The sequence below is a fragment of a genome, unplaced genomic scaffold, assembly GCF_019419815.1.
Source record: "Pyrus x bretschneideri cultivar Hongxiangsu unplaced genomic scaffold, Pyrus_bretschneideri_v1 Contig30, whole genome shotgun sequence".
In the NCBI taxonomy this organism is placed as follows: Eukaryota; Viridiplantae; Streptophyta; class Magnoliopsida; order Rosales; family Rosaceae; genus Pyrus; species Pyrus x bretschneideri.
In genome coordinates, this window is record NW_025999613.1 from 2013579 (window position 1) to 2039258 (window position 25680).

The following is a 25680-nucleotide window of genomic DNA, read 5'->3' on the forward strand; positions in this document are numbered from 1 at the left end:
TCATACAAAGCTTGAAATTATTCAGCTTTCACATCTCAGCATCCATTTTAATGACGAAAATAAATGAATGTGCTGCTTCGAAAAAACACTAAAAGGATTATAATTTAATCTAACAGTCATATGGTTTCCAAATATGATGATCTTTTTGTAGAGATGGTCTTTGAGGAAGACTAGATACATATTGGAAGACAATATCGTTTAGGATACTTGATTGATTCTCCTTGATCATAGGAGTAGATTTGATCCACGTAAATCAATGTAAATTATATTCTATTTCCTTCCTAGAATAGGCTACCTTGTATTATATAAGTCTTGTGTTCTATTGTAAAGAAAATAATGAAAAATATTCAAAAGTTTCTTCCCAGACTTCATATTCCTAGAACCGTAGCTGAGTTACTTTTCAACATGGTATCAGAGCATCGTTTCTGGTGACTTTGAATACCCACACAACTTTTGCAATCCTAACAAACACAACATCACCTAAACCACCATGGGCGATCCAACAACAAAACCCACTAGGACGTCCATCGACACCCAAAACCCAAAGTTTACAGAGACATTCACAGATGTCTCAAGCCCTTTTATTCTACATCTCTTAGATCAACCTGGGAATATCTTGGTCTCCAAAACACTTCAAGGAGACAACTACAATACCTAGAGTCGTGCTATGCGAATCAGCTTGAGCGCGAAGAATAAACTTGGCATGGTTGATGGCACCATTGACCCTTCACTAGAGACTGACAAACAATTCGCATCATGGCAAAGATGCAATGATATGGTCCTTGCTTGGATTCTCAGGTCCCCGATGACATTGCGAACAACATTTCTTATTACACGACAGCAGCCGATGTTTGGGCTGACTTGCGAGATCGTTTCTCACAAGGAAACGACTCATACATTTATCAAATCAAGAGAGAGATCGTTGAACACAGACAGGAACAACAATCGATCTTGGTCTACCACACGAAACTAAAAGCGTTGTGGGATGAACTAGCATCCTACAATGAAACTTCGACTTGCACCTGTGGGGGGTTGAATAAGGTAAATGATCAGGATGAGAAAGAAAGGGTGATGCAGTTCCTGATGGGTTTGAACGACTCTTATGCAGTAGTACGTGGACAGATACTATTGATGCAGCCACTACCAGACACTCAGAACGCATACTCCTTTGTTCTCTAATAGGAGAAGCAAGTAAGAGTATCTCTGAATCGTAACAATATAAATCTACATGCCATGAATGTAACCCATAACAGGGAACCTGTTGCACTGAAAGGAAACACCCTTCAATGTTCATAGTATGATAAAAAGTACCACACTGTGGATCGATGCTTTTACCTGTATGGTTTCCTGTCTGGCCATAAGTATCATGGCAAATTAGTCAAGCCACTAAACAAAAGAAAACCTGTGGCAAACCAAGTGAAAGTGGAGACCGAGACCACCAAGGGCTCTGACTCATGACACAAAGCGATGTCTAGTGAAGGTCCAAAGTTCACCACTGAAGAATATAATCAACTTATGGAATGCTCAAGAAGAGCAACATTATTGGTAATCTGCTACATTTTGCAAATGTAACAGGTACAATCATACCTTCCTCTAACTTGTCAGAAGTCTCCCCAAAGAAAACTTTATATTGGATCATTGAGAGTGGGGAAACAGACCACATCTCTCATTCTCCTCACTTGCTAGACAAGAAATCATTATCCATGCTGGATTCTATTCAATTGCCGAATGGAGGACATGCCTTAATAGACTTGATCGGTTCTATACAAGTTACCCTCACATTAAACTTGATGGAGTGCTCCACGTGCCTAACTTTCGAGTTTACTTATTATTTGTTAGCAAACTTACTAAAGCAGTACGATGCATAGTGATTTTCTTCCCTGATTTTTGTGTGATACAGGACATGGATACGAGGAGGACGATTGGCCTGGGCAAGCGATATAATGGGCTTTACTACTTGGCACCAGAACAAAACCCTCGTCTTGCTCATCACATTAGCCGCAAACTCCATCCTCTGGCACCAACGATTAAGGCACCCTTCCGCCGGTCCGCTGCAAGCTTTAACCAAACAAGTTCCAACAATAATGTTTGATTCTAGTCATTCATGTGACATTTGCCCTCTTGCTAAACAAACCCGTTTATATTTTCCGTCAAGTTCTATTTCTTTTAAAACTCATTTCGATTTGATACATTGTGATATTTGGGGACCTCATTGAGTCAATTCCTATTCAGGGGCTCGATATTTTTTAATGATTGTTAATGATTATTCTCAGTTATACTTAGATACATCTTATGCATTTTAAGTCAGAAACACAAGGGTTGTTATGTTCCTTTTGTTGCTTGGGTCCAAACACAATTTAATTGCATGATCAAAACACTTAGGGCTGATAATGGTGGTGAATTCACCTCTTTACACTCTTTTTTTGAAAGCAAGGGTATCATGTTTTAGACTTCTTGTCCGTCCACACCCCAACAAAATGGGGTTGTTGAACGGAAACACCTGTTATCTTCTAAATGTTGGTTGAGCACTTCGGTTTCAAGCCAATTTACCACCAAATTTTTGGGGGGAAATCATACAAACAACGTGTTATTTAATTAATCATTTACCTACACCTCTCCTTGATCACAAAACTCCTTATGAGATTTTGCATTGCCAACTTCCTTATTTTTCCCACCTACGAGTTTTCGATTGTTTATGTTATGCTACCAACCTCCATCCTCACCATAAATTTGACCAACGTGCTCAAAAATGTATTTTTGTTGGGTACCCATTAGGTCAAAAAGGATATCACGTTTATGACCTCACCACACACAAAATTTCTTCCACTCATGACATGGTATTCCATGAACCACGTTCCGTTTCCTCACTTAACCTCCTGATCATCAACCTCATACACTTGTCTTACTTATCCCCACCGACTCTCTTTCTCATCCTAATCCTACACAACCTACTACCACACAATCTCTCCAGAACCCCATTTAGCTACACCGACATAACCTTCTCCTCCCACACCGACCACCATCGACTCTCTCATAGCACCTCACTTAGAATCTCCACCATCCTCTCCATCACATCCTAACCCACTTGCCCCTCGACACTCTGGCCGCGCTCCTAAGCTTTTTGTAAGGTTATAGGGCTACCATTATATCATGTGCAATCTCTTGCTCCCAGCGCCACTCCTTCCTCCATGTCAGATACTCGCTATCCTTTATCTCACTATGTATCATATGCTCACCTTTCACCATTGCATTGCTCTTTTGCTTGTGCTATTTTGACTATTGTCGAACCAACTACATTTGCACAGGCTAATAGTGACCCTCAATGGCGTGTTGCCATGGACTCTAAACTTCTGGCCCTTGAACAAAACAACACATGGACTCTCACTACCCTTCTTCTGGTCGTCATGCCATTGGTTGCAAATGGGTATACAAAATCAAATACAACTTTGATGGTACCGTCGAGCGTTATAAAGCTCGCCTCAGTTACCAAAGGTTTTACACAATGCGAAGGTATTGATTACAAGGAAACCTTTGCTCTTTTGCCAAACTTATCACAGTCTGTTGTCTATTAGCCGTTGCATCTGTTCGTAATTGGTCCTTACATTAAATGGATGTCCATAATGCCTTTCTTCACAATGATCTTTGTGAGGAAGTTTATACGAAGCTGTCTCCTGGGCTTCGTCGGCAGGGGGAGCATAATGTATGCTGACTTAACAAGTCCTTCTATGGCCTCATGCAAGCCTTTCGCAGCTAGTTCCATGTGATAATCATGTCGTTAACATAAATCAAGACGACTGTAAACGAATTTCCACGCACCTTAGTGAATAGGGAGTAGTCAGCCATTGACTGCTGGTAGCCGGCTTGGTATATGGCAGTGGAAAAGGCAACGATGAGGGTGCCATCCATGTTCTCAAGCAATTTCTTCAATCCTACTTTCAAATTAAGAACCTTGGATAGTTGAAGTATTTCCTTGGTGTGGAGATGGCTTGATCTTCTCAAGGAATCTCCATTTCACAACGTAAATACACACTTGACATTCTTGATGAAGTCGGCTTACTCGATGCAAAGCCTGCAAAGTTCCCTATGGAAGAAAACTTGAGATTATCTCCAACGGAAGGGCAACTTCTCCACAATTCCTTGAAATACAGGAGGCTTGTTGGGAAACTTATTTATCTCACAATCACTAGGCCGGAGATTTCATACTCGGTTCATATACACAACCAATTTATGCAACAACCAAGAAAGCCTCATCTTGACGCAGTTTATTGTCTCCTATGATACTTAAAGGGATCACCTAGACAAGGGCTTTTTTTCCTTCAAAGGGGAGTTTAACATTGAAAGGATATTGTGACACCGATTGGGCTCGATGTCTACTTACGAGAAGATCTGTCACAGGCTATTGTATATTCCTTGGAGGTGCACTAGTATCTTGGAAAACCAAGAAACAATCTACTGTTTCGCGATCCTCAGCTAAAGCGGAGTATCGTGCCTATGGCCTCCGCTACATGTGAGTTTACATGGATGAAGTTTTTATTGGCTGACCTGCAAATTGATCACAAGGGTCCGAAAAAGTTACATGTGACAAACAAGCTGCACTCCACATAGCTGCCAATCCAGTTTTTCACGAACGCACCAAACACATAGAGATCGACTACCACGTTGTTCGTGAACGAATACGTTCTAGGGTTATTTCGACAGCCTATGTACCTATTGGACAACAGCATGCCGATATATTCACCAAGCCACTTGGACAATCAGCATTCCGTTCTCTACTTGGCAAGATGGGTGTTCTTGACATTCACACTCCACCTTGAGGGAAAGTATTGAAGACAATATCGTTTAGGATACTTGATTGATTCTCCTTGATCATAGGAGCAGATTTGATCCATGTAAATCAATGTAAATTATATTCTATTTCCTTCCTAGAATAGGCCACCTTGTATTATATAAGTCTTGTGTTCTATTGTAAAGAAAATAATGAAAAATATTCAAAAGTTTCTTCCCAAACTTCATATTCCTAGAACCCTAGCTGAGTTACTTTTCAACAATACATGGTTGGATTGTTGAAAAACAATGTGAAGTTGGCTCTACAAGGGTAACCGTTATATTGTTTCCAGTTATGATGATTTGGTAGAGATGGTTTTTGAGAGAGACAAGATATGCAGTGGAATCCTTAAGTACAATGCGAAGTTGGCTCTACAAGGTTGTTCCTCGAATAAGGTTACTTAGATGATCCCTTAACTAAAATCTCACTCCAATGAGAAATATCTATCCTCAATGTTTGTATTGTACTCACCATGATGCGAGGTCACGCAATGAGTGCTAACATGAAAGATATATCTTGTGGAAAAAGAGACAGCTAAGTCTTTTCCCTATACATCAATCTGTGATCAAAATAACAAACGTATCCAGATTAGGAAAGATGATTGAATCCTGACTGCCAATTAAAACATTTTCCATCATCCCACAAGGAACAGAAATGCTTTAATCAAGTTTAAGAAACAAGCAGGGATTGCAACTGCTTAATGTTTTATTAATTAGCACCATGCCTCCATCCTTAACAAGCCTTCTGATATAATATACATACACAAAGCAAGCTTGAACTTTTATTCCAGTGTACGCAAAAGGAAAGCATATGTTGAAATCTTCACATCTGAGCTACTTACGCAATTCCCAACAGTGTCTTGATGTCACGCTGTGGAAAATGTATGTCAAAAGGCTAGAAAAATTGACAAATCTACAGATGAATCGAGATGATCAATCACTAATAAACAACAGAGCCAGCATAACATGATTAAATTTGAGAAACAGACCTCGATGCTAAGGGGGGGTGTGCTTGGATAATAGCGGTGAGACGCTTCTCCTTCTTTGTCAACTAGAAACTTGGTAAAGTTCCACTGAATATCGTCTCCAAAGAATCCCCACATGCCTTCCTTCAAGAACTTGTACACTGGAGCAGTATTATCTCCGTTTACTTCAATCTAACACAAGAACAAGGGCGGATTCAGAAAGAAAGATCTAACATTATTGCAATACCACAAGGTTCTAAAGACGCTAGGTGCTAGTTGGGCGGCGGGCTGGGGCCTAGCGCTTAGGCGGCTAGGTAGGGTCTAGGTGGGCGGCTAGGTGGACTAGGCAGATTTAAGTAAATATATTATATTTCATGTAAATATGTGTATGTTTATACTTAAAATATATATAATTTCATCATAAACTACAAAATAGAGTGACATATATATTATGAAGTATTGGAACATAATGAAAACATGGGGAACAAGCATATAATGAGTATTTATTTAACCATTCAGCAAGTCTTTTATAATTTACTGAAAAAAATAAAAATACAAAATGAAAGTTATCTATTTTCTATCTAAGTGAGTCGCAACCTAAGTGAGTGCCTAGGTGGGTTTGGCGGCCTAGGTGGGTGCCTATACGGTCTATGCAGGTGCCTCATCAAGTCTAGGTGCCTTATCTTAATTTTCAAATGCTTAGACATTAATCGGGATGGTGGCCAGTCGCCTAGCGCCTAGGCAGGGATTTTTAGAACAGTGCAATACCATCCTAGCTCTTAGATGCAGTTGAAATATCCGTAGGGAAAAACGCATGTGAAAGTTCTAATTTGCAAGAGTTCAAATAGAATTAAAATGAGCACTCATTATTCATTAGATAGGTTTTTTTTTTTAAATTTCAGCTATTAAGGTTTCAATAGCCTAAATGTATCGACTTTGAAATCCTTGAAAGTTGGAACTTAAACTTGTAGACACAAAGATCTTCAACCACCATCCGCTCTTCATCGTTTTACGAACGTGAGCTAATGGAAAATTAGAAACAATCATACAACATAATCTACTTTTCTGGATCTACCTTGTCAAAAATGGGAAACTCCGATTTGAACCGAGTGCAGACAAAATCTTCAATCTCTTTGTTACTTCCTGGTTCCTGATCATCAAACTGGTTGCACGGAAATGCCAGAATCTCAAAGCCTGTATCAACCTCGTAATATATCATACAAAGGTGAAAAGTAATGGAAAAAGGAAGAATTTCAACAAAATTTTTGAGGGAATTCATGTTTTTCTAACAAAAATTAGATCATTGCATATGCAATATATTAATTTGAAAGTTTTCGAACAAGCAGCAGATTAGCATGTATCACAGAGGGGCAGTCAGAACTCAACTTGTAGGAGAAGTAACTACATAGATATCAGCTCAAGAACATGTAAGAAAACCATACAAGTTCAAAATGCAAACCTTGATCTTTATACTTTCGATACAGTTCATTCAGCTCATCGTAATTTGAGTTGGTCAGTCCACTGCGGGAAAATCATTGAAAAAGAGCAACTGAATCAAAGAATAAAATGAAAAAAACACGGCTAGGGATGAAAACAAGGGGGTGTATATACCATTTGGAAGCAACATTGATGACCAGCAGAACTTTTCCCTTGTAAATGCTAAGATCGACATCATTTCCCTTAACATCCTGCACTTACACAAATTAAAACCCCATCACAAGAAGTACAAGATCAAGACAAACAAATCACATTTCTCAGCTGAATCTCCAACAAAGGTTCAATACAAAATAACATTTCTTCTGTTCCCAATATATATTTGTTTAAACTTTTAACCTTTCAGGTATGATTTTTTTTCTTGTCATCCGAACAGGCGAAGGAAAATTCTCAAGACATGCCAAAAATAAATACCGAATTCCCATATGCTTATTGTTTTGATTGTGAATACATTCAACATAATCACTTTATTCAAGAAACTACTGATCTTCTGCAAGTGGTAGATTACCGGGTGGATTGACCTGGTGCTTAGGCTGTTCATCTTTAATCAACTGCGTCTCGAAGTTCAAACCACATAATTACTTTACTCAAGAAACTACTGATCTTTGCAAATGGTTCATTACCGGGTGAATTGACCAAGTGATTAGGCCATTCATCTTTAATCAACTACATCTCGATGTTCAAACCATCCCCCTCCTCCTCCTCCTCCTCCTCCTCCTCCTCTCCCCCCTTAATGTATTTAGACTAGAGTAGTTATATCGCTCATATTATGCAAAAAGAAATAAACCAGCAATCTGCAACAAATTAAGAAAATTTATCATAAAGTAATTGAGGATAGAAAGGATTTACCTTGACAGTGAAGTCATAAAATGATCCAGGGGGTGGGCTAAGACTAGCCATTCTTTTCTCTTTTTTTTTTCTCTGTCTCAATTATTTGTCAAGCTAAAGCTAGACCAACTATGAGCTGTATACTATAGGTAGGAAACTCTGATAGTGAACCATTTAGTAGTCTGCCTTGTTTGACTTGGGTAGCTCCAATATTGATTGATTCGTCCATGGTTGTTGTCTTATGGCAAATTCTGCATCCTGGAAGATACTAATTAAATTTAATATGGTTTAATTTCTTTGATTGATTCCTACTATAATACAATTGATACAAAGCATGAAATTAATATCTGGCTATTGATACAATTAACACTAAGTGAGAAGGTAATCATTCCAACATATTTGCTCAAATTAACGTTGATTGGATTCTAATCTAAGCATGTTGACTTTCTCAACAATGCTGCTGAGGGTCTATTGGACCAAACTTTCTAATTCATGATTTGGGAAAACTTCTATAGAAAACATATGAGGAACTCTAAGCTCCCTAAACAATGCTAAGTTGTTCATGTATATTAGGGTTTAGTGCACTTCAACGGACGTCGAGTTAAAAAACAAGATATTTATTTACGATCTTCTATGTGGCACGGGTTGAAGCTTGTTTTTCCTATTCTGAATAATAATAGTCGTTGGGTTATTGGTGATGGGAAGTCAGTTTCCTTTTGGTTCGACAAATGGTTGGATAACCTGATTAATGGCCCTTCATTATCTTCGTTCATGTCACCTACAATTCTTCCTAGGGCTTCAAAAGTTATTGAAGAACAAAGTTGGTCTTTACCAGATTATTTTGTAAATTTATTCCCTTTTGTAGTGCAGCAGATTCTATGTCTACCTTTGCCTTTAAATATAAAGGATGACAAATTGATTTGGGAGCCTACATCTACTGGGAAATTTTCCTTTTCTTTTGCCTATCATGTTATTCGACAAAAACATAGTGATTGTGCTTGAGCTAAGGTTATTTGGCGACATTTTATCCCACCTTGACTGTCTATTTTGGCTTGGCAGCTTCTTCATGATAAACTTTTTACCGAAGGTGCACTTCAACGACGTCGTATTTCTTTAGCGTCCATTTGTTGTTTATGTCTTAATCTGAGGAATCTATTGTAATCTTGTCTTCGATTGTTGGATATCTAGGCAGCTTTAGAGGTGGTTAAGCATGTCAATTTGGTACCTCTTTATCTTTTTCAGATTCTTTGGTTGTTTTTGGCATGCCTACGTACGTAAGCCATTTTCCCAGCAGTTGGACAATCTCTGGGATTTGCGGGTCTTTCTACTATTTAGGCTATTTGGAACGCTCAGGGTCGCCCAATCTATTTTCGTCATCTTTGCATGTCTATCAATTATGGGGTCATTCATGGTGGGAAATTGATTCCTGGTTATTATTATAGTTTTGACACTTGTATCATTTCTTCTTTGAGGATCTAGCCTATCCCTTGTAAGGCACCAATAATTTTTCATGTGCTTTGGTCTTCTTCTTGGTTCCTTGGATTAGACTTAATACATATTGTTTGTCATAGGAAATCCCGATCTTGCTACTTGTGGACGAGTTTTCAGGGATTGCCATGGTTAATTTCTTGGTGGTTTTATCCAAGGGATTGGCCATTGCAACTCTTTCTTTGCAGAATTATCAGCAATTATGATTGGTGTAGAATTTGCATATTAGCAGGGTTGGCATTGTCTTTGGTTGGAAAGTGATTATTCTACTGTTATTTCTGCTTTCCAATCAACCGATTTTGATCCTCTTGGCCTCTTTGTACGCAATGGTCTATTTGTTTGGACCGCATTCGGAATATGACTTTCTAGGTCTCTCACATATATCGCGAAGGAAATGTTGTTGTAGACAATTTTGCTAAGATTGGCTCAGCTCATGCTACTTTGTTTTCAAACTATGCTTGCTTTCTTGGCTATCGCTAAATTAATTTGCATATCAGCATACACGTTTGACTCGCTTTTTTTTTTTTTTTCTCTCAACCTTGTGATGTTTCTTAACTTGTTTTGTAGGTTTAGACTTTTATGTTTCCCATTAAAGGGGTTAAATTTCATGCCCCCCTTCTTTTCTTGTATCTTATTGTTTTCGATTCTAGAAAGGTAAGATTTATGTCCCTCTTCTTTTTCATTTTTTTTTTTTTTTTATCATTTTTTCTTGTATTATGAGTAACTTCATTTTTGTTATCAATAAAATTACCTTTGTACCGTCGAGGTTTTCTAAAGACATACATATATATATATAGTGCTTGATTTGACTAGCCTAACTCAAATCTTGAAGCTAAAATTTGAAAACACAGACCCTCAACCGGTCTGAATTCCGACTGTTTTTTGAAAGTTATACTTCCTTGAAACATCAACAGAGTGCAACCCTTACAAAATGTTGAACAAGACAAAGAGATGCATTCTTATTACAGCAAGTGCCTTTTATTCCTCAACTAATTTACTCCCTCTCATTTCTTCATAGAGAGCTGCCTGTTCATGCGACCCCCAACAGTTTCTTTACATCCTTCTGCAAAACAAAAAGGAAACAACAAACCGCAATTTCGTTATCCTAATTCACTTTTTCACTTCAATGCAACTGTCATGAATGTATGATTTCTTACCTCAATGTTAAGAGGAGAAGTTGTAGGAGCATAACGTTCAACGACTTTCCCTTCTTTGTCAACTAGGAACTTGGAGAAGTTCCACTTGATGTTGTCGCCAAAGAGTCCACCCTTGCTCGACTTCAAGTACTTGTAAATCGGAGCAGCTTTCTCACCATTCACATCCACCTAAAATTTGTTGTTTGTAAATCTCCAGCTCTAGAAAATAACACAACTCCATGAAAGACGCTTTCGCTGTTTGTTCATATTGGAAATGACATCCTAAGAAACTCTTACCTTATCAAAGATGGGATACTCGGCCTTAAAGCGAGTGCAAGCAAACTCTACAATCTCATCATTTGTCCCCGGCTCCTGAGCTCCAAACTGATTGCACGGGAATGCCAAGATTTCCAATCCTGCAAGGCAACAGAAGCAAGTGTGAGCTACAAGCCTACAAGGCAACCAAACGATAGGGAGTTTCTATGAAAACAGCCATGGGGTGCAGTACAAACATGCATACGTAATAAAAGATTCACAAAAGCAGACCTTGAGTTTTGTATTTTTCATACAACTGAGCTAGCTCTGTGTAGTTTGAATTAGTCAAGCCACTGCATCAAAATTAAATAGCAAACTATAATAAGCTCACACTTCAGACAAAGACAAACAACGTTGGCTGATAATGCATCCCATTTTATGAGAATATAACCATCCTTATCAGATTTTCTTTCTTTTAGTATTTTAGTATGGAATGCACGTAAAAACTTGAAAGAAAATAGAAGATATTGTGTACCACTGCGATGCGACGTTGACGATCATCAGGACCTTCCCTTTGTAGGTGCTAAGATCAACATCGTTACCCTTGGCATCCTGCGAGTAAACGGACACATTATATGTATTCAATTATTGGATTTGGGATGAAGTTTGGTTTAGATTTGCTAACCTGCAGCCCCTATACCACATCACCTTGCAAATTAAACCCACCAATTTTTGGGGATCAAAACTGAAATAAGCTACAGTGGTTGGCTCCAAAGGGTCAATACAAAACTACTAAAATTTCAATTATAAGGAAGATAATTAGAACTCAAATTCCTTTCTGTTTGGTTTTATTATTAAAAGCGTATTCTACAATAAACTACACTAAGAGAGAGTGGGGATGGTTTGATCGCGGGACGCACTAGATTGAAAAGGAAGGCCGACAAGGGCTATCCACCCCTTACAATTAGAACCCAAATTCTAACCTGCTAAATTAAACGCAAATTAAATTAAAGCATGGACATTATCATAAACCACCCAAATTCTAACAAACTGGGGAAAACTTAAGCATTCATGACATCAGTTTTTCTTTTTAACAACACTATTTTCGAAACAGTAATGCCAGAAAACTAAAATTTTAAATCAAATTTGCAAACTAAATGGAATGTGATTATATAAGTACGTTAATCAATACTTGTTATAATCTATATCTAAATTTGTAAATTAAATGATGTGTGTCATTCAAAGGATATAAGCACATTAATCAACACTTACGTAATAATCTAACCATCAACATCTATGTTATTTATTTTACAAAATTTAATTTAAAAATTTGATCCCTAACATTTTCATTTTCAATTTAATGGAGAACTATACGCAAAAACCCAGCTTCTAACCAAACAAAAATCCCCAATCCCAATCGAAAAATGAAAATAATCAAAATTCGTGAAAAGCCAACCTTGACAGTGAAGTCGTGGATGGATTTACTCTCGGACTGGCTAGCCATTGTACGATTCAATCGGAAAGTTGACGAAACCGGGCTCTACCTTGATCGACGGCGAAAGCAGCGAAATCTGCGACGACCGCAAAAGGGTCTACCGGGAATCGGCCGAGAAGTGCTTTTGCAGAAGCTGAGAAGCAGATGAAGTGGTGACGGTGAGATTTCGTCGGAAGAGAAAGCGAATAGTAACACAGAGCATACGGGGGACTCAAAGCAGAGAATTGGCTACTATCCAAAGGAGTGGAATGTGATGATTTGCGGGCCCACACGTGGAGGGATACTAGATTGACACGTAGGTGCTTTTGTAATCCCACACGTGGAAGTGTAATGACAAACACTTTGCTTTGTCTTGGAAGTGGGGAAAATGGACGGGTTGACCGTTGATGGTCGGACAAACTTTGTCTGTCATTTATAATCTTCTTCTATACCAAACTTAAATTTTATATTTGAATTGTCTATTTTATTATATTGCAAAATTATTATCAACTACAAAATAAAATTAACAATAAATTTAAAATTTATCAATAAACTCACATTTAATAATCAAACTCCACAATGTTATCCTATGTTCCTTCTCACTTAAATCCTAAGAGCAGTCATAAAACCTACCATCACCTAATAATCAAGCCTGATTGCTTTTGTTTCCTCTCTAGCTTCATGTTAACTCGATCAACAAGAGCAATAATTACAAGCCATATCATCACAAGAAACAAAAAGAGTAACAAGCTTTCAGCACATCGAAATGTGTTTCATGTCATTACCAGCGCTTGCTTAAGGAACTCATCTCGTAATTGGTTAAGTTCAACTTCCAATTCAATTAGGTATGCCTGTAAAAGCAACACATATCACTCCAATAAAATTACTGACGTGATCTTTCAAGAAAATGTGATGAGAAATTCTACTGAAATTTACTTTCATTAAGGTGTCCACATAATTTTACATGATTCAAACTCCAAAAGCACCAGTTCAACTGCTTGCCTAGCTGCTACTGAACCGTTTAATCTTGACTTAGAAATGCATCACTCAATTTCGCGAATCACATTCAAATTAACTACCTGGACTACTCTATTAAGAGCTTGGCAAATATCATTTCCTAGCAGCCTTGCACTATAAACTGGCAACGTTGAAAAAGTTGTAAAACAAATTGATACTACTGATCAATCCATCTATAACAATTGGTTGCCATGACAAATAAAACAATAGGCTTAAAAGAGATTGATTATTTAAGAATGAATTTATATATTGAATTGGATTTATGGGGTAGTTTAGGTAGTAAATTTGGGTTTAAAGAGAGATTTATTCTTTAATTAGAACTAATATGGGCGTAGAGAGTAAGTTGGGTGTAAAAAGAAGTTATATGAGTTCAAATAAAATTTCCCTAAGCCAAACGGGATGTGTGGTGGAAGGTGTGAATAATACGAAATGAATTTTTTGTTTTTATAAAAAAAGGGGTGTGAATAATGTGAATGTAATTATATTTAACATAATGTAATTGTGTTCTAGAAGATCTTTCTTATTACACTTTGTATTACTTGGAAAGCAGGTTTTATCTTCGTCTTATTAGTTATTACTAAATAAAGGCACAAGGTCTGAAGAATAATACACAAATTCTTAAAATAGATCACAACACGTTATTATCATGCTTTTGACACTGCATTAAAGAGAAGTTGTTCATCTTTAATTAGGGGATATTCCGTTTCAATCATTATTATTACAATTATAATTTTTTATTTTATTGAATTCATATGCTTCTATTAAATTATTTTATTTATTTTATTTTTTTTGTGTGTGTGTGTGTGTTGAACAGGATACAACACTCTAAAAATGGAAATCCAAAATTGAAGGAAGAACTCCTACAAATCCTTCACAATATTTATCATCTCAATCTAGGTTCTTTTAAAACATGGGTCTTGATTGTTGATATTTTTTTAGCCTGATTGCATGAACCCGACTTTTCACTTTACGAATTATAGATTATGCTAAAGTTGTGTTTTCTTTTATTCATAGCATAAATTGTATATTATGTAAATTTTTTTTTTAACAACGAATATTATCTACACTAGTTTTTTTGTTTTTTGGGGGGGTTTTTGGGGGGGGGGGGAGTAAGCCTCACAATAGGCTAGCAATAATGTGGTTCAAATTCAATTTTGACGAGAATCAAACCTAATACCTCTTATTTACAGGGGAAGAGAAATATCATTAGGTCGTGGAACTAAGTGGTTGTATACTATGTAAATTACGTAAATTGAATATATGTGAATAAACATGGTAAAAAAGGAAAGAAAAAACATAGAAAAAAAGGGAGTTGTGATGGGCCTTGCAACATGAAAATTTTAGGCTACGTCTTGAATTAAGATCCAGCGCTTGAGCATGCAGCTCACGCTGGAGCTGCGCCACCGAGCTCCCTGATGACTCATGCAACTTCCTCTGACGACCTACAAGTCATCTTTCATCTTTGAGGAGACGTTTTCATCATGGAAAGATAAGATTCCAGACGAATCTTGCAAGGATTCAACTTTGAAACTCGACCCACAGTCGAGACACCTTTGTCGAAAAACTCGACCCACAGCAGGTTCTTCTCAAGATCCATCGATAAGTGCAAACCATTCTTCACCGCGATAGAAAAGAGTAAAGTCCTGCTTTGGACAAATGAGTGTGAAGATGCCTTTACGAACCTAAAAGAGTACCTATCCAAACCCCGCGGAGAAGATTTGTACCTATACCTGGCAGTATCAGACAGCGCAGTAAGCACGACTCTTATTCGAGAAGACTCGAGGGAGCAGAAACCTGTGTACTACATGTTAAAAGCTCTTCTCGAACCAGAGGCAATATACCAAGAAAATGTAAAAATTCATCCTTGCACTAGTGACTCTGGCCATAAAGCTTCAACCATACTTCCAATCGTTCAGAGTAATCTACATGACAGAGTACCTGCTGCAATCCATCTTGCACAACCCCGATGCATCATCCAGAGTTACCAAGTGGGCTATTGAGTTAGGAAAACATGAAACCATTTACAGCCCCAAGACTTCAATAAAGCATAAGCACTAGAGGAAGTTGAGTTCACTTCGGCTGCACAAGATGTTACAGACTCGGACAACCTCTTCACTTTGGCAGCATAAGATGTCAAAGACTCGGGCGAACCCTCAATCCCCAACTAGCTCTGGCTTGCGCTCACCCATACTCATCATCTTGCTATCATATCTAATTTTGCACTCCTATCTTGCCCCAAATCTCATGCTCAATCACTCTCTTGTATGTCAAAACTTCCCTTTGCTACAGATCTCTTCACCTCGCGCCCTCTCTTCCTTAGCTATCTTAGACATTCCTTGGCGTGCTGCAGATTCATTGCTTGATGGATTTGGGATCTTAAATCGTATTGTATCCACTTGTCGAATGATTATGTGCGTGACTATGTCCCCATTTTTATATATTCACTTGTTCTTTTTCTTCTGACTTGTTTCAATGATGATGGTGTTTTTTATTTATAGCAATAGTTAGGGATGGGTTCGGTATGGTTACCGTACCAAAACTCTCCTACCAATTACCGTACCAAATTTTTGGTTTAGCAAAATCTATTACCATTATCTTACCAAACTTTCAGTATACCGAAGTTTGGTATTGCCAAATAGTTCGGTTAGCATGATATGACAATGGTAATTGCCACTTTGTTATGGACAAAATCTATTTTTCTTTTTTAACCCAATTGAAGGGCAAAACATTTTTTTGTACCTTTATCTCATACATTGTGACCTAAATTCATCTGTTAATTATCATTTAGAATTCACACACACAATAATTCAAATGAAGCATCAAGATTCATGATGAAAATTAAGCTTACAATCTAAATAGAAGTTACAAACCAAAATAAATAGAAGCTAAAGTTTCAAACCAAATGAAAATTGGAACTAAACTTCAAAAAGTAAAATCCATTGAACAATTATTCAAGTTTGAGATGTCGAAGCTTTTGGAGGAGGCATTGAACTTGTAGAAGATTGAGCTTGTGTTAAGCCTATCACTAGTACACTTTAGTTCCTCTATCATTTTAGGAGTCAATGATGCCCTAAAAGGGTTCACAACCTTCCTTCCTAGGCTAAATGCATTTTCACTAGCAACGGTAGAAGTGAGGATTGTAAAGATATTCTTGGCTATTTCTGTAAGAATTGGGAACTCTTTTTTGTTTAATTTCTACAAACTCAAGAGATCAAAGCCACCAACAACAATGCTAATATAAGAAGTGGTGAAGTACTTATCAACTTCATCGGATATCTCCAAAAGGTGTTGCTCCCTCCTTTCTTGTATAAGCTCCTTCATCATTTCAATTTTGTTCTCATCACCCCCTTGAGCTTGAATTATGTACTCCACATTTAGTTCCACATCTTCCAAAGAAGCCCTAGTGGTAGTAAAAGAACCCATCCTATACTCATTATACAAATCAAGCAATCATTTTTTAATCTCCTAAACTCATTATACAAATCAAGCAATGGAATATTATAAATATGTGTTAATATAATTATATATTATATAATCTATAAATTATATATTATATTTATATTTTCGGTACAGTACGGTACAATACCATACTATTACCAATTGTCACAAAATCGGTATGGCATGGTTGGCACGACAATTTGGCAAAAAAATCCACCCCTACTTATTACAATAAATAAAGGCACAAGGTCTGAAGAATAACGCACATAAATTCTTAAAATAGGTCACAACATGTTATCATTACGCTTTTGACATTGCACTAAAGAGAAGTTGTCCATCTTTAATCAGGGGACATTCCGTTTCAATCATTATTATTATGATTAAACTTTATTTTATTTTATTGAGTTCATATGCTTTTATTGATATTTTTTATTTTATTATTTTTTTTGTGTTGAACATGATACATCACTCTGAAAATGGAAATCCAAAATTGAAGGAAGAACTCCTAAAAATTCCTTCACATCATCGCAATCCAGGTTCCTTTAAAACACGGGTCTTGATTGTCGATATTTTTTTAGCGTGATTGCATGAACCATTACATAATGCATGAACCCGGCTTCACGTTACGAATTATAGATTCTGCTTAAGTTGTGTTTTCTTTTATTCATAGCATAAATTGTATATTATGTAATTTTTTTTTTTTTTAACAACTGATATTATCTACACTAAGGGGTAGGGGAGTAGGCTAAGCCTCACAATGGGTTAGCAATAATGTGGTTCAAATTCAACTTTGGCGAGAATCAGACCTAAGACCTCTTACTTATAAATGAAGAGGAATACCACTAGACCGTGAAACTATGTGGTGGTATACTATGTAAATTATGTAAATTGAACATGTGTGGATAACCACAAAAAAAAAAAAAAAAAAAAAAAAAAACATAGGAAAAAGAGGAGTTGTGATGGGCCTTGCAACATGAAAAATTTAGGCTAGGTCTTGACCTAAAATCCAGCGCTTAGCATGCAGCTCGCGCTGGAGTTGCAATGCAACTTCCTCTGACGACCTGCAAGTCATCTTTCATCTTCGAGGAAACGTTTCCATCATGGAAAGATAAGATTCCAGACGAATCTTGCAAGGATTCGAACTTTGAAACTTGACCCACAGTCGAGACACCTTTGTCGAAAAACTCGACCCACAACAGGTTCTCCTCAAGATCCACTGATCAGTGCAAACCATTCTTCACGGCGACAGAAAAGAGTAAAGGCCTGCTTTGGACGGATAAGTGTGAAGATGCCTTTACGAAGGCAAAAGAGTACCTATCCAAACCCCCGTTACTATCAAAATTGGAAGATGGAAAATATTTGTACCTATACCTGTCAGTATCAGACTGCGCAGTAAGCACGGCTCTTATTCGAGAAGACTTGAGGGAGCAGAAACCTGTGTTCTACATGTCAAAAGCTCTTCTCGAACCAGAGACAGGATACCAAGTAAACGGAAAAATTGATACTTGCACTGGTGACTGCCCATAAATTTGGCAGCACAAGATGTCACAGACTCGAACGAACCCTCCATCCCCAACTAGCTCTGGCTTGAGCTCACCCATACTCACCATCCTGCTACCATATCTAATTTTGCACTCTTATCTTGCCCCAAATCTCATGCTCAATCAATCTCTTGTATGTCAAAACTTCCCTTTGCTACAGATCTTTCCACCTCGCGCCCTCTCTTCCTTAGCTATCTTAGACATTCCTTGGTGTGCTGGAGATTCATTGCTTGACGGATTGGGGATCTTAAATAGTATTGTATCCACTTGTCGACTGATTATATGCGTGACTATGTCCCCATTTTTATATAATCACTTTTTCTGTTTCTTCTGACTTGTTTCAACGATGACGGTGTTTTTTTTTACAGCAATAGTGGCAACGACGACATTTGTGTCGGTGTACGGTTTGATGTTAGAGCTTCACGTGTTTTGGACTTCAAACTTGGCTTTGAATTGGTATATCTTTCTTTTTCTTACTTGTATTTGGGCCCTTTTGAGTTGTTAAATGAAAATGAGCTTTATATATAGAGACAAAAACTTTCACTATATATCAAGGAATCACACTAGTTTTTAAACATGTTAAGGAGAGACAAAAACATAAAAACAACTAAAGCTCAGTCCAAAAACATGGAAACAATTTTTATAAAATACCAACTATACCCCTAAGGCTTTAAAGCCCTTAATAGAACACATCCCTCACAACTTAAAACAAAATTAATATGTGCCATAAGCTCGATCCATCCTTAACTATTTCTGCAGAATCAATTTTGAAACTATAAATAGAATTAGTTTGTATGCTTTATTACTAGAATCAATTCAACTCGTCATCGACCATTTTTGCAGAATCAGTTCAATCAGTCATCGATCATTTTTGCAGAATCAGTTCAATCTGCCCATGACCGTTTTTGTAGAATCAGTTCAACCTGTCCTCGATCATTTTTGCATAATCAGTTCAACCCTGTTTTCAAGCCTTTTTTTGCAGAATCAGTTTCGAATACATGCAGAATCAATTTTGTATACTTTTTTAGTAGTATCAGTTTGTATATTTTTAGTAGAATTAGTTTATAACAACATAATATTGACATGATTTAGAGAGGGAACAATGTTAGGGAAAGGGTTCATTTCTTCCTGTTGTGACTCTATCAAACCTAAGATACATGGAGAACAATTTCTATGGACCAAGCTTACCGCGATGTAGTGTTTTGGTTTAATAATTTCATGTCATATGGAGAAAAACTTATATATGAGATGATATTTTGGTCCGAGATCCTACAATGACAGTAAACTGTCCCATGTAAGTCATTCTCTTTAATATGAACCATAATCTTAATATGTCACTGAGAAAAAGAAAAGGGCCAAATTATAGTTTTAGTCCCTGTAGTTTGGTAAAATTTGACTTTAGGTCGCGTAGTTTCAATTGTCGTAATTTAACTACTGCAATTTAAGAACAATGGCTTATTTCCTTGAATTTTTTGCCCAATTAAAATAGTACCGTGAATGCAATGTGGGAGATGTCGTACAATTCCATAAACTCCATCTTCCACTTACGTCCTGAATCCTAATTCCATAAAAAAAAAAATCTTTGATGAATCCAAGCCCCTTTTACTTAAATTTCAACATGTAGTAAACTTCCAAACTAAAATTGTGGCAATGAAAATTACAGGCCAGAGTGGAACTTTATTTCTACTACAAACAAACATCAAAACCGCAACACTTGCCGTTTATGACTTGGAGAATGGGATGGTAAGCTGAGTAGAGGTCAGTCGATTCACAAGTTCATTCATTCATTTGAATAATCAAATTGAATAATTAAATGAAACCAATATTTTTTGAAGAGAGAAGGAGAGAGAAGGGAGCAACATATGAAGAGATAGAAGTGCGAAAAGGACTTTTTCCACTAGATGGGGTAATTTTTTAACTTACACTTCAGAGAAAAAAAAAAAGTCAATGATGTCATCTTTTACATGTATTAACTTTTGTCACTTATTGAAAAAGTTAAAAAGTGTTGTCTCAATATACAAGTAAGTATTAATTATTAAAAGTAAACCCTATTGTAATTACTTCTAATGAAATGCGTTTTCATTAAAAAAATGTATGTGCCAATAATTACAAAGTTAAATAAAACAATATGAACTGTTTTTGTGCTCCTCAAATTTTCATTTCCCTCCCCACATTGCATTGTTTACAAATTCAAAGGTGAGAAAAAAAAAAAAAGAAGGAAAAAAAAAAAAAGAAAGAAAGAAAGAAAGAGCAGACAAAAAATTAAATAAAATATGTATCCTGAAACTATACTTTTGATTTCAATTTGGTCACCCTCTCCATGAGATTAGTCATTGTGATGGAAAATGCATCCTCAAACATTTCAAATTTTGCATGTGAATCCCCATACACCAAACCCGGCAACAACTCATACACTATAAACCTCCTCATATCATCTCTCTTCTCCTTTGAAATCTTCTTCAGCGTATCAACCACATTCACCTTCATCCCCCTCACTTCCTCTTGGTCCACAAACACAGAATACTTTCCATGATCCTCTGGCAAATGCCACGGATACTGGTAATAAGCAGTAAAGGGATCGAAAAGCACGGGAATGCAGCCCGAAATCAACGAGTCAAATAAGGATTTTCTAGTAGGGCTGTCCCCTGGAGGCTGCAGGCAGAACTCAGACTCCATGAAGAGCTCAATGACTAGCTCTGGCTGATCACATCCGCCCAAACTACAGTCAACAAACCGGCATTGGTTTCCATTTTCGGAAGATGAACTGCACTGTTTGATTAATATAGACCTTATGCTCTCAGCTTGACCAGGCCTTGCTGCACCAGCAAAGCTCACTAACTGTTTTCGGTGTGAGCTTATGATCTTCCATTGCCATGCCATGATGTCATCGTCTGAGCTTGGATGGAAGTATGTTGGGTGTGGAATTCCTATGTCATTTGGCTGCCATGGCTGCCTCTCAATCAAAAGCTTGACGGGGTTTTTCATTTGATCAATCTCCAAGAATCTAGTTCCCCAAGAGCGGTCCTCTCTCCGAAAATCCCATGAAATTTTTCCCAACACAATGACATGGTCCTTGCCAGAATTCTTAGTCCATGACCTTTGCTTCCGAAGCCATGTTATGAGCTCCAAACTCAACGTGTCTTTCACGTCGCTGGAGACGTTCTTGAAATGCCATCTTAGAATATCCAAACCGCCATAAAATGGAATGTAGAAAAGCTTGGCTTCATCCTCATTGTAAACCCTGCAAGCATGCTTCATAACCCTTTGATGAAAAATTGGCTCCAATGAGTGCTGGTGTGTTTGGTACCAACCATTTCCAAATTTTGGAATCGGTTCTTCCATGGCTTCATTTTTTAAGTACTTGCAGAAGTCCATCCATGTAACCATGTCTCTGCACCGACCAATCAAGTCAAAATTAAACTTGGATGGCAAGTTATACACATATACTCCCCTCCCTTCGCACCCGGCTTGCTTCTTATCCGAATTCCATGATCTGTGCAGTCGCATCTGTTCTTCAACTTCCTTCTTTGCGTTCACAACTTCCTCCTCTCGGTCTTTGTTCTTGCCATTCCTCATAATTATCGGATCAGACTCAGCTCCGATAACTTCAGCGGTCTCTCTCACCTTCTCGCCGTTGACAGTCGGTTGAGAAGGACTAGTGGAACCATTGCCGTGGTACAAAGGAAGCGATAAGGGAAGAGGGATGTTTGAACTCTTGTCAAGAGTGTGGAGGTAAATGGAACTATGATTGATGACAGGAATTGGGATTTCAAACTTGGGTTGGGTTTTACCAGCAGAAAGGCAATAATGGTCATTGAGCTTCCGAGAGGAAACACAAACGTGGACAACGTTGCCGGAGATAATGGTGGTGGAGGAAGACCAGAGGTAGATAAGAAAGAGAAAGAAAACTGCAGCCGGGGCTCGATAGATGAATTTGAACAGAAAAATGAAACAGCTACAGAATTCTTTCGGGGGTGGTTGCTTGGGGACTTTGGGTTTTCTTTTCGCCATGGAAGCACCGACCATTTTTAGAAAGCTTGATGTGTGCACATTGCCCTGCCTCTGGTTTTAAGTTCTTGCGAGGGAAAGGTTGGCTTGTGCTCTTTCAATAATTTTGATCATGGAAGCACGTTTGAGAAGTAGCTTCTGATTTGATTGCACGTTGGAATGCAATGATTCGTTATCTAATACTTAATTCTTTGTATCAGTCATTGTTTTTCCTAATTAAATAAAATATTAAGGTTTGCATTTGACTATAAATCTCAATGATTATATTGCAAGAAAAGTTTAGGAGATGACCTAATGACAGATCTACATGCATGCATAGGGAAACAAACTGTGATGTCAACGTATAAAGATGTAAATTCGCTATTATATACATATTAATTCTTCTTGTTTACATTTTTATTTTACTCTTTTATATAGGTTTTTACATTTTATTTATGTTTTGTAGGTTGTAACAAGTAAAGAGTGGAAAAAGAGCTAAAAAGAAAGTATTGAGACTAAAAAGGGTTTGCAATTCCATGTCATCAGCACAGCCTCTGCAGATCAGTCGAGTTCGTGAATTAAACTGTACAGACTCGAGAAGAACAAAGAGATGTGCCATATATTCTTGGAAATCTATGGATGTCTATTTTCCGTAGAATTTTATGATTCGTGAATATCATTTTTCTAAAGGGAGTTATGGCAGCTTTAGTACATGAAGGTCGGGCTATGCCCGAATGACAAAGTTTTGTACAAATGTGTATCAACGGGGCAGATTAAAGGAGGTAAAATAGGCTATTCAAGCCTTGGGCTGTGACAAATGAAAAGGGGGGCTCTATCCCTGATCAGCGCAGCAGCAAGGCAGCGTGCAAAAACAGATTAGAAAAAAAAAATAAAGGAAGGTAGCAGCAGCCACCAAAACAGAGAAGGAACAACCACGGCATAAGGGAGAAAGAGGAAGGACCAGAGCACCGTTCAATTCGTCATCAAAGAGTTTCTTCTTTTCTTTTTTGTTTTTGATACAATTTTGTTACAAGACAATTGGTTGATACTTTAATGGTTAATTTCTATTTTAATTTCAATCTTATCAAGTTATTTTTATGCTTGCTCACCATAGAATAACTTTATGATTGAGTTCGTTGTATAGGTAAATTTGGATGACCAAGTGATAGGATTTTTACCACATGCAAAAGTAGGGTTAAAATCATTGAAAATACTTGCAAGAATATAAGGTAATTGTAGTATAATTGCTCATGCAAGGTCGTTGTCCCCAAAGATTGTTTGACTAATTCATAATTAAATCAACTCTTAATTAACTATTAAAACAGATTTTTATCAAAGATTTGAGATTTTTAAGTTTGAAAATATTGATTTAACAATTTAAAGAAACCTAGAAGTTAAAAAATAAAGGCAGCAAATAGAAAAACGCTTTTTAATTAAAACAATTTAGGGAAAGACTAGGATTTAGCCGTCACTGTTACAATCCTATGCAATTCTATCAATTACTTATGAATTTCCACATTCATGCTTTGAAGGTTAGGTTTTCCTAATGCATATTTTCCTTGTGATGTTCAAGCAGTCGAAAACCCTTTGAAAAACCATGCAACCCTTAAGAGCGTGTTGTTCGCCTTAAGTGAACTTACAATTACTAATCACAAGAAGCCCTCCTCAATTTTAGGGTGATGTTCCAATAGAAATTGCATTAAATAACTTGTCTAAATACCCTAATGGTGATCAATCATTAAAATATATAGATAATTTTAATCGCGATGATTAATAATTCAAAGCAAGCATGCATCCATTCATAAGCAAATTACTAAAATTAAATATTCATGCTAAGGTTCATGGTCTAACCCTAGCAAAAGGAATTAGTTACGCATAGTCATAATTGAAATCATAGAAAATATTATTAAGAATAAAAGGAATGAAAACACCTTAAAGTAGAAAATCTCCAAGAACCCTAGCATTCACTCTCTATCTCCAAAAGTTCATAAAAGAAAGCCCCCTAAAACTAAGAACGGCCATGCAATATAATTACTGAGCCATCCACAAACCCTAAAACATAGGTCTCTTATTCCAACTAGGAAAGTAAATAATAAAATAAAATACTTAGAAAATAAAGTCCTAATTAAACTAGGAAAAACTGCAAGGGGACTATCTAGCCACGTTTTAGCCTCAGAAATCCTCCAAATCCGGCCCATAATAGCTTGTTTTGAAGATCGGGACGTTTTGAACACATCTCCGAAAGGCTACGAACCCATCCGAGGTCATCTTGGGCTCCAAAAATGCAAATCAATCCCAAAACGTCATTATTCCAGCACCGCGTATTACTCCTTTATTTTATCTCCAGAAAATAACCGCTTGGTGGAAAAATCTGATATTTTGATACGATCAAGTCAAGTGACTTACGAACGTCCTTCAACTGGAATTACTCCAAAATTCGTCCATTTGATTATGTTTTGCTCCAGAGGAAGTCGAAAGTCCTAAATTAGAAATACAATTCAAAGTATCAAAATTCTTCCAAAATATTAACCAAAATATACTAAGAATAGGGTTAAATGTATAATATAAAATCCGCTCATCACTAAGTCTTGTGGCTATGCTAAGTAACAAGAGAACTAGTTATGGTTCTTGGAATTAACTAGCATGAATAACCTGGAATAGACGAATTCACGTGTTTGTCAATTTTCATTGTATTATGCTTTCGCGAAGTGTAACTTAATAGATACCATGCTAAATACTTCAAGAACGAAAAGAGTTAAGAATAGACACCCATACCTAATTTGTTTTTGGGAAATCAACAACTTAAAGAGTAGATACCATGCCTTTAGGTTGACAAACGTTAAACATCTAACTTGTGTATTGATTGCTTAGGCAAAAAAGATTCCTAGCCGTTCAAACATCTTTCAAAACCCTTATTGCCAATTACTTTTATTTATATTGTGTTTTTATACTTTTAATTCAAGACAACTCAAACTATTTTGTTAAACCTTTATGTGCATATTGATAGCTTTTGTAAAAGAATTAATTTAAATTGTTTTAGGAATCATAATCTAGATACATATTAGTGCAATCCTCATGGAAATGATCTCGTAGTTTCTTTCTATACTATGTGTCTAGTATTGTGCACTTGCGAGTTTAAAACGTGTAATTAGTAGCTTAAAATTTAAGTTGCTAATTTCATAATAGACTAACAACCATGGTGAACTCAACTCGTTCAGAGATGTGACTTACAA

General features: G+C 37.0%; 3 protein-coding genes across 3 annotated transcripts; all 3 read right to left on the bottom strand.

The window, feature by feature from the left end:
* Positions 1 to 5423: 5423 nt before the first annotated feature.
* On the bottom strand, positions 5424 to 8233 carry LOC103938481 (probable phospholipid hydroperoxide glutathione peroxidase). The gene is made up of 6 exons (XM_009348480.2): positions 8133 to 8233; positions 7401 to 7477; positions 7249 to 7310; positions 6865 to 6983; positions 5814 to 5981; positions 5424 to 5695 (listed from the first exon to the last, which is right to left on the bottom strand). The coding sequence occupies exons 1-6, from the start codon at positions 8181 to 8183 to the stop codon at positions 5663 to 5665; spliced, it is 510 nt and encodes a 169-aa protein (XP_009346755.1). The 5' UTR covers positions 8184 to 8233; the 3' UTR covers positions 5424 to 5662.
* Positions 8234 to 10432: 2199 nt separating this feature from the next.
* Positions 10433 to 12710, bottom strand: LOC103938480 (probable phospholipid hydroperoxide glutathione peroxidase 6, mitochondrial). Its single transcript, XM_009348479.3, has 6 exons — positions 12447 to 12710; positions 11526 to 11602; positions 11282 to 11343; positions 11033 to 11151; positions 10757 to 10924; positions 10433 to 10662 (listed from the first exon to the last, which is right to left on the bottom strand). Exons 1-6 carry the CDS (start codon positions 12492 to 12494, stop codon positions 10630 to 10632), a joined length of 507 nt encoding a protein of 168 aa, XP_009346754.2. The 5' UTR covers positions 12495 to 12710; the 3' UTR covers positions 10433 to 10629.
* Positions 12711 to 20155: 7445 nt separating this feature from the next.
* Positions 20156 to 22486, bottom strand: LOC103938489 (xyloglucan-specific galacturonosyltransferase 1-like). The gene has a single exon (XM_009348489.3). It carries the CDS (start codon positions 22484 to 22486, stop codon positions 20747 to 20749), a length of 1740 nt encoding a protein of 579 aa, XP_009346764.3. The 3' UTR covers positions 20156 to 20746.
* Between the last annotated feature and the right edge of the window lie 3194 nt (positions 22487 to 25680).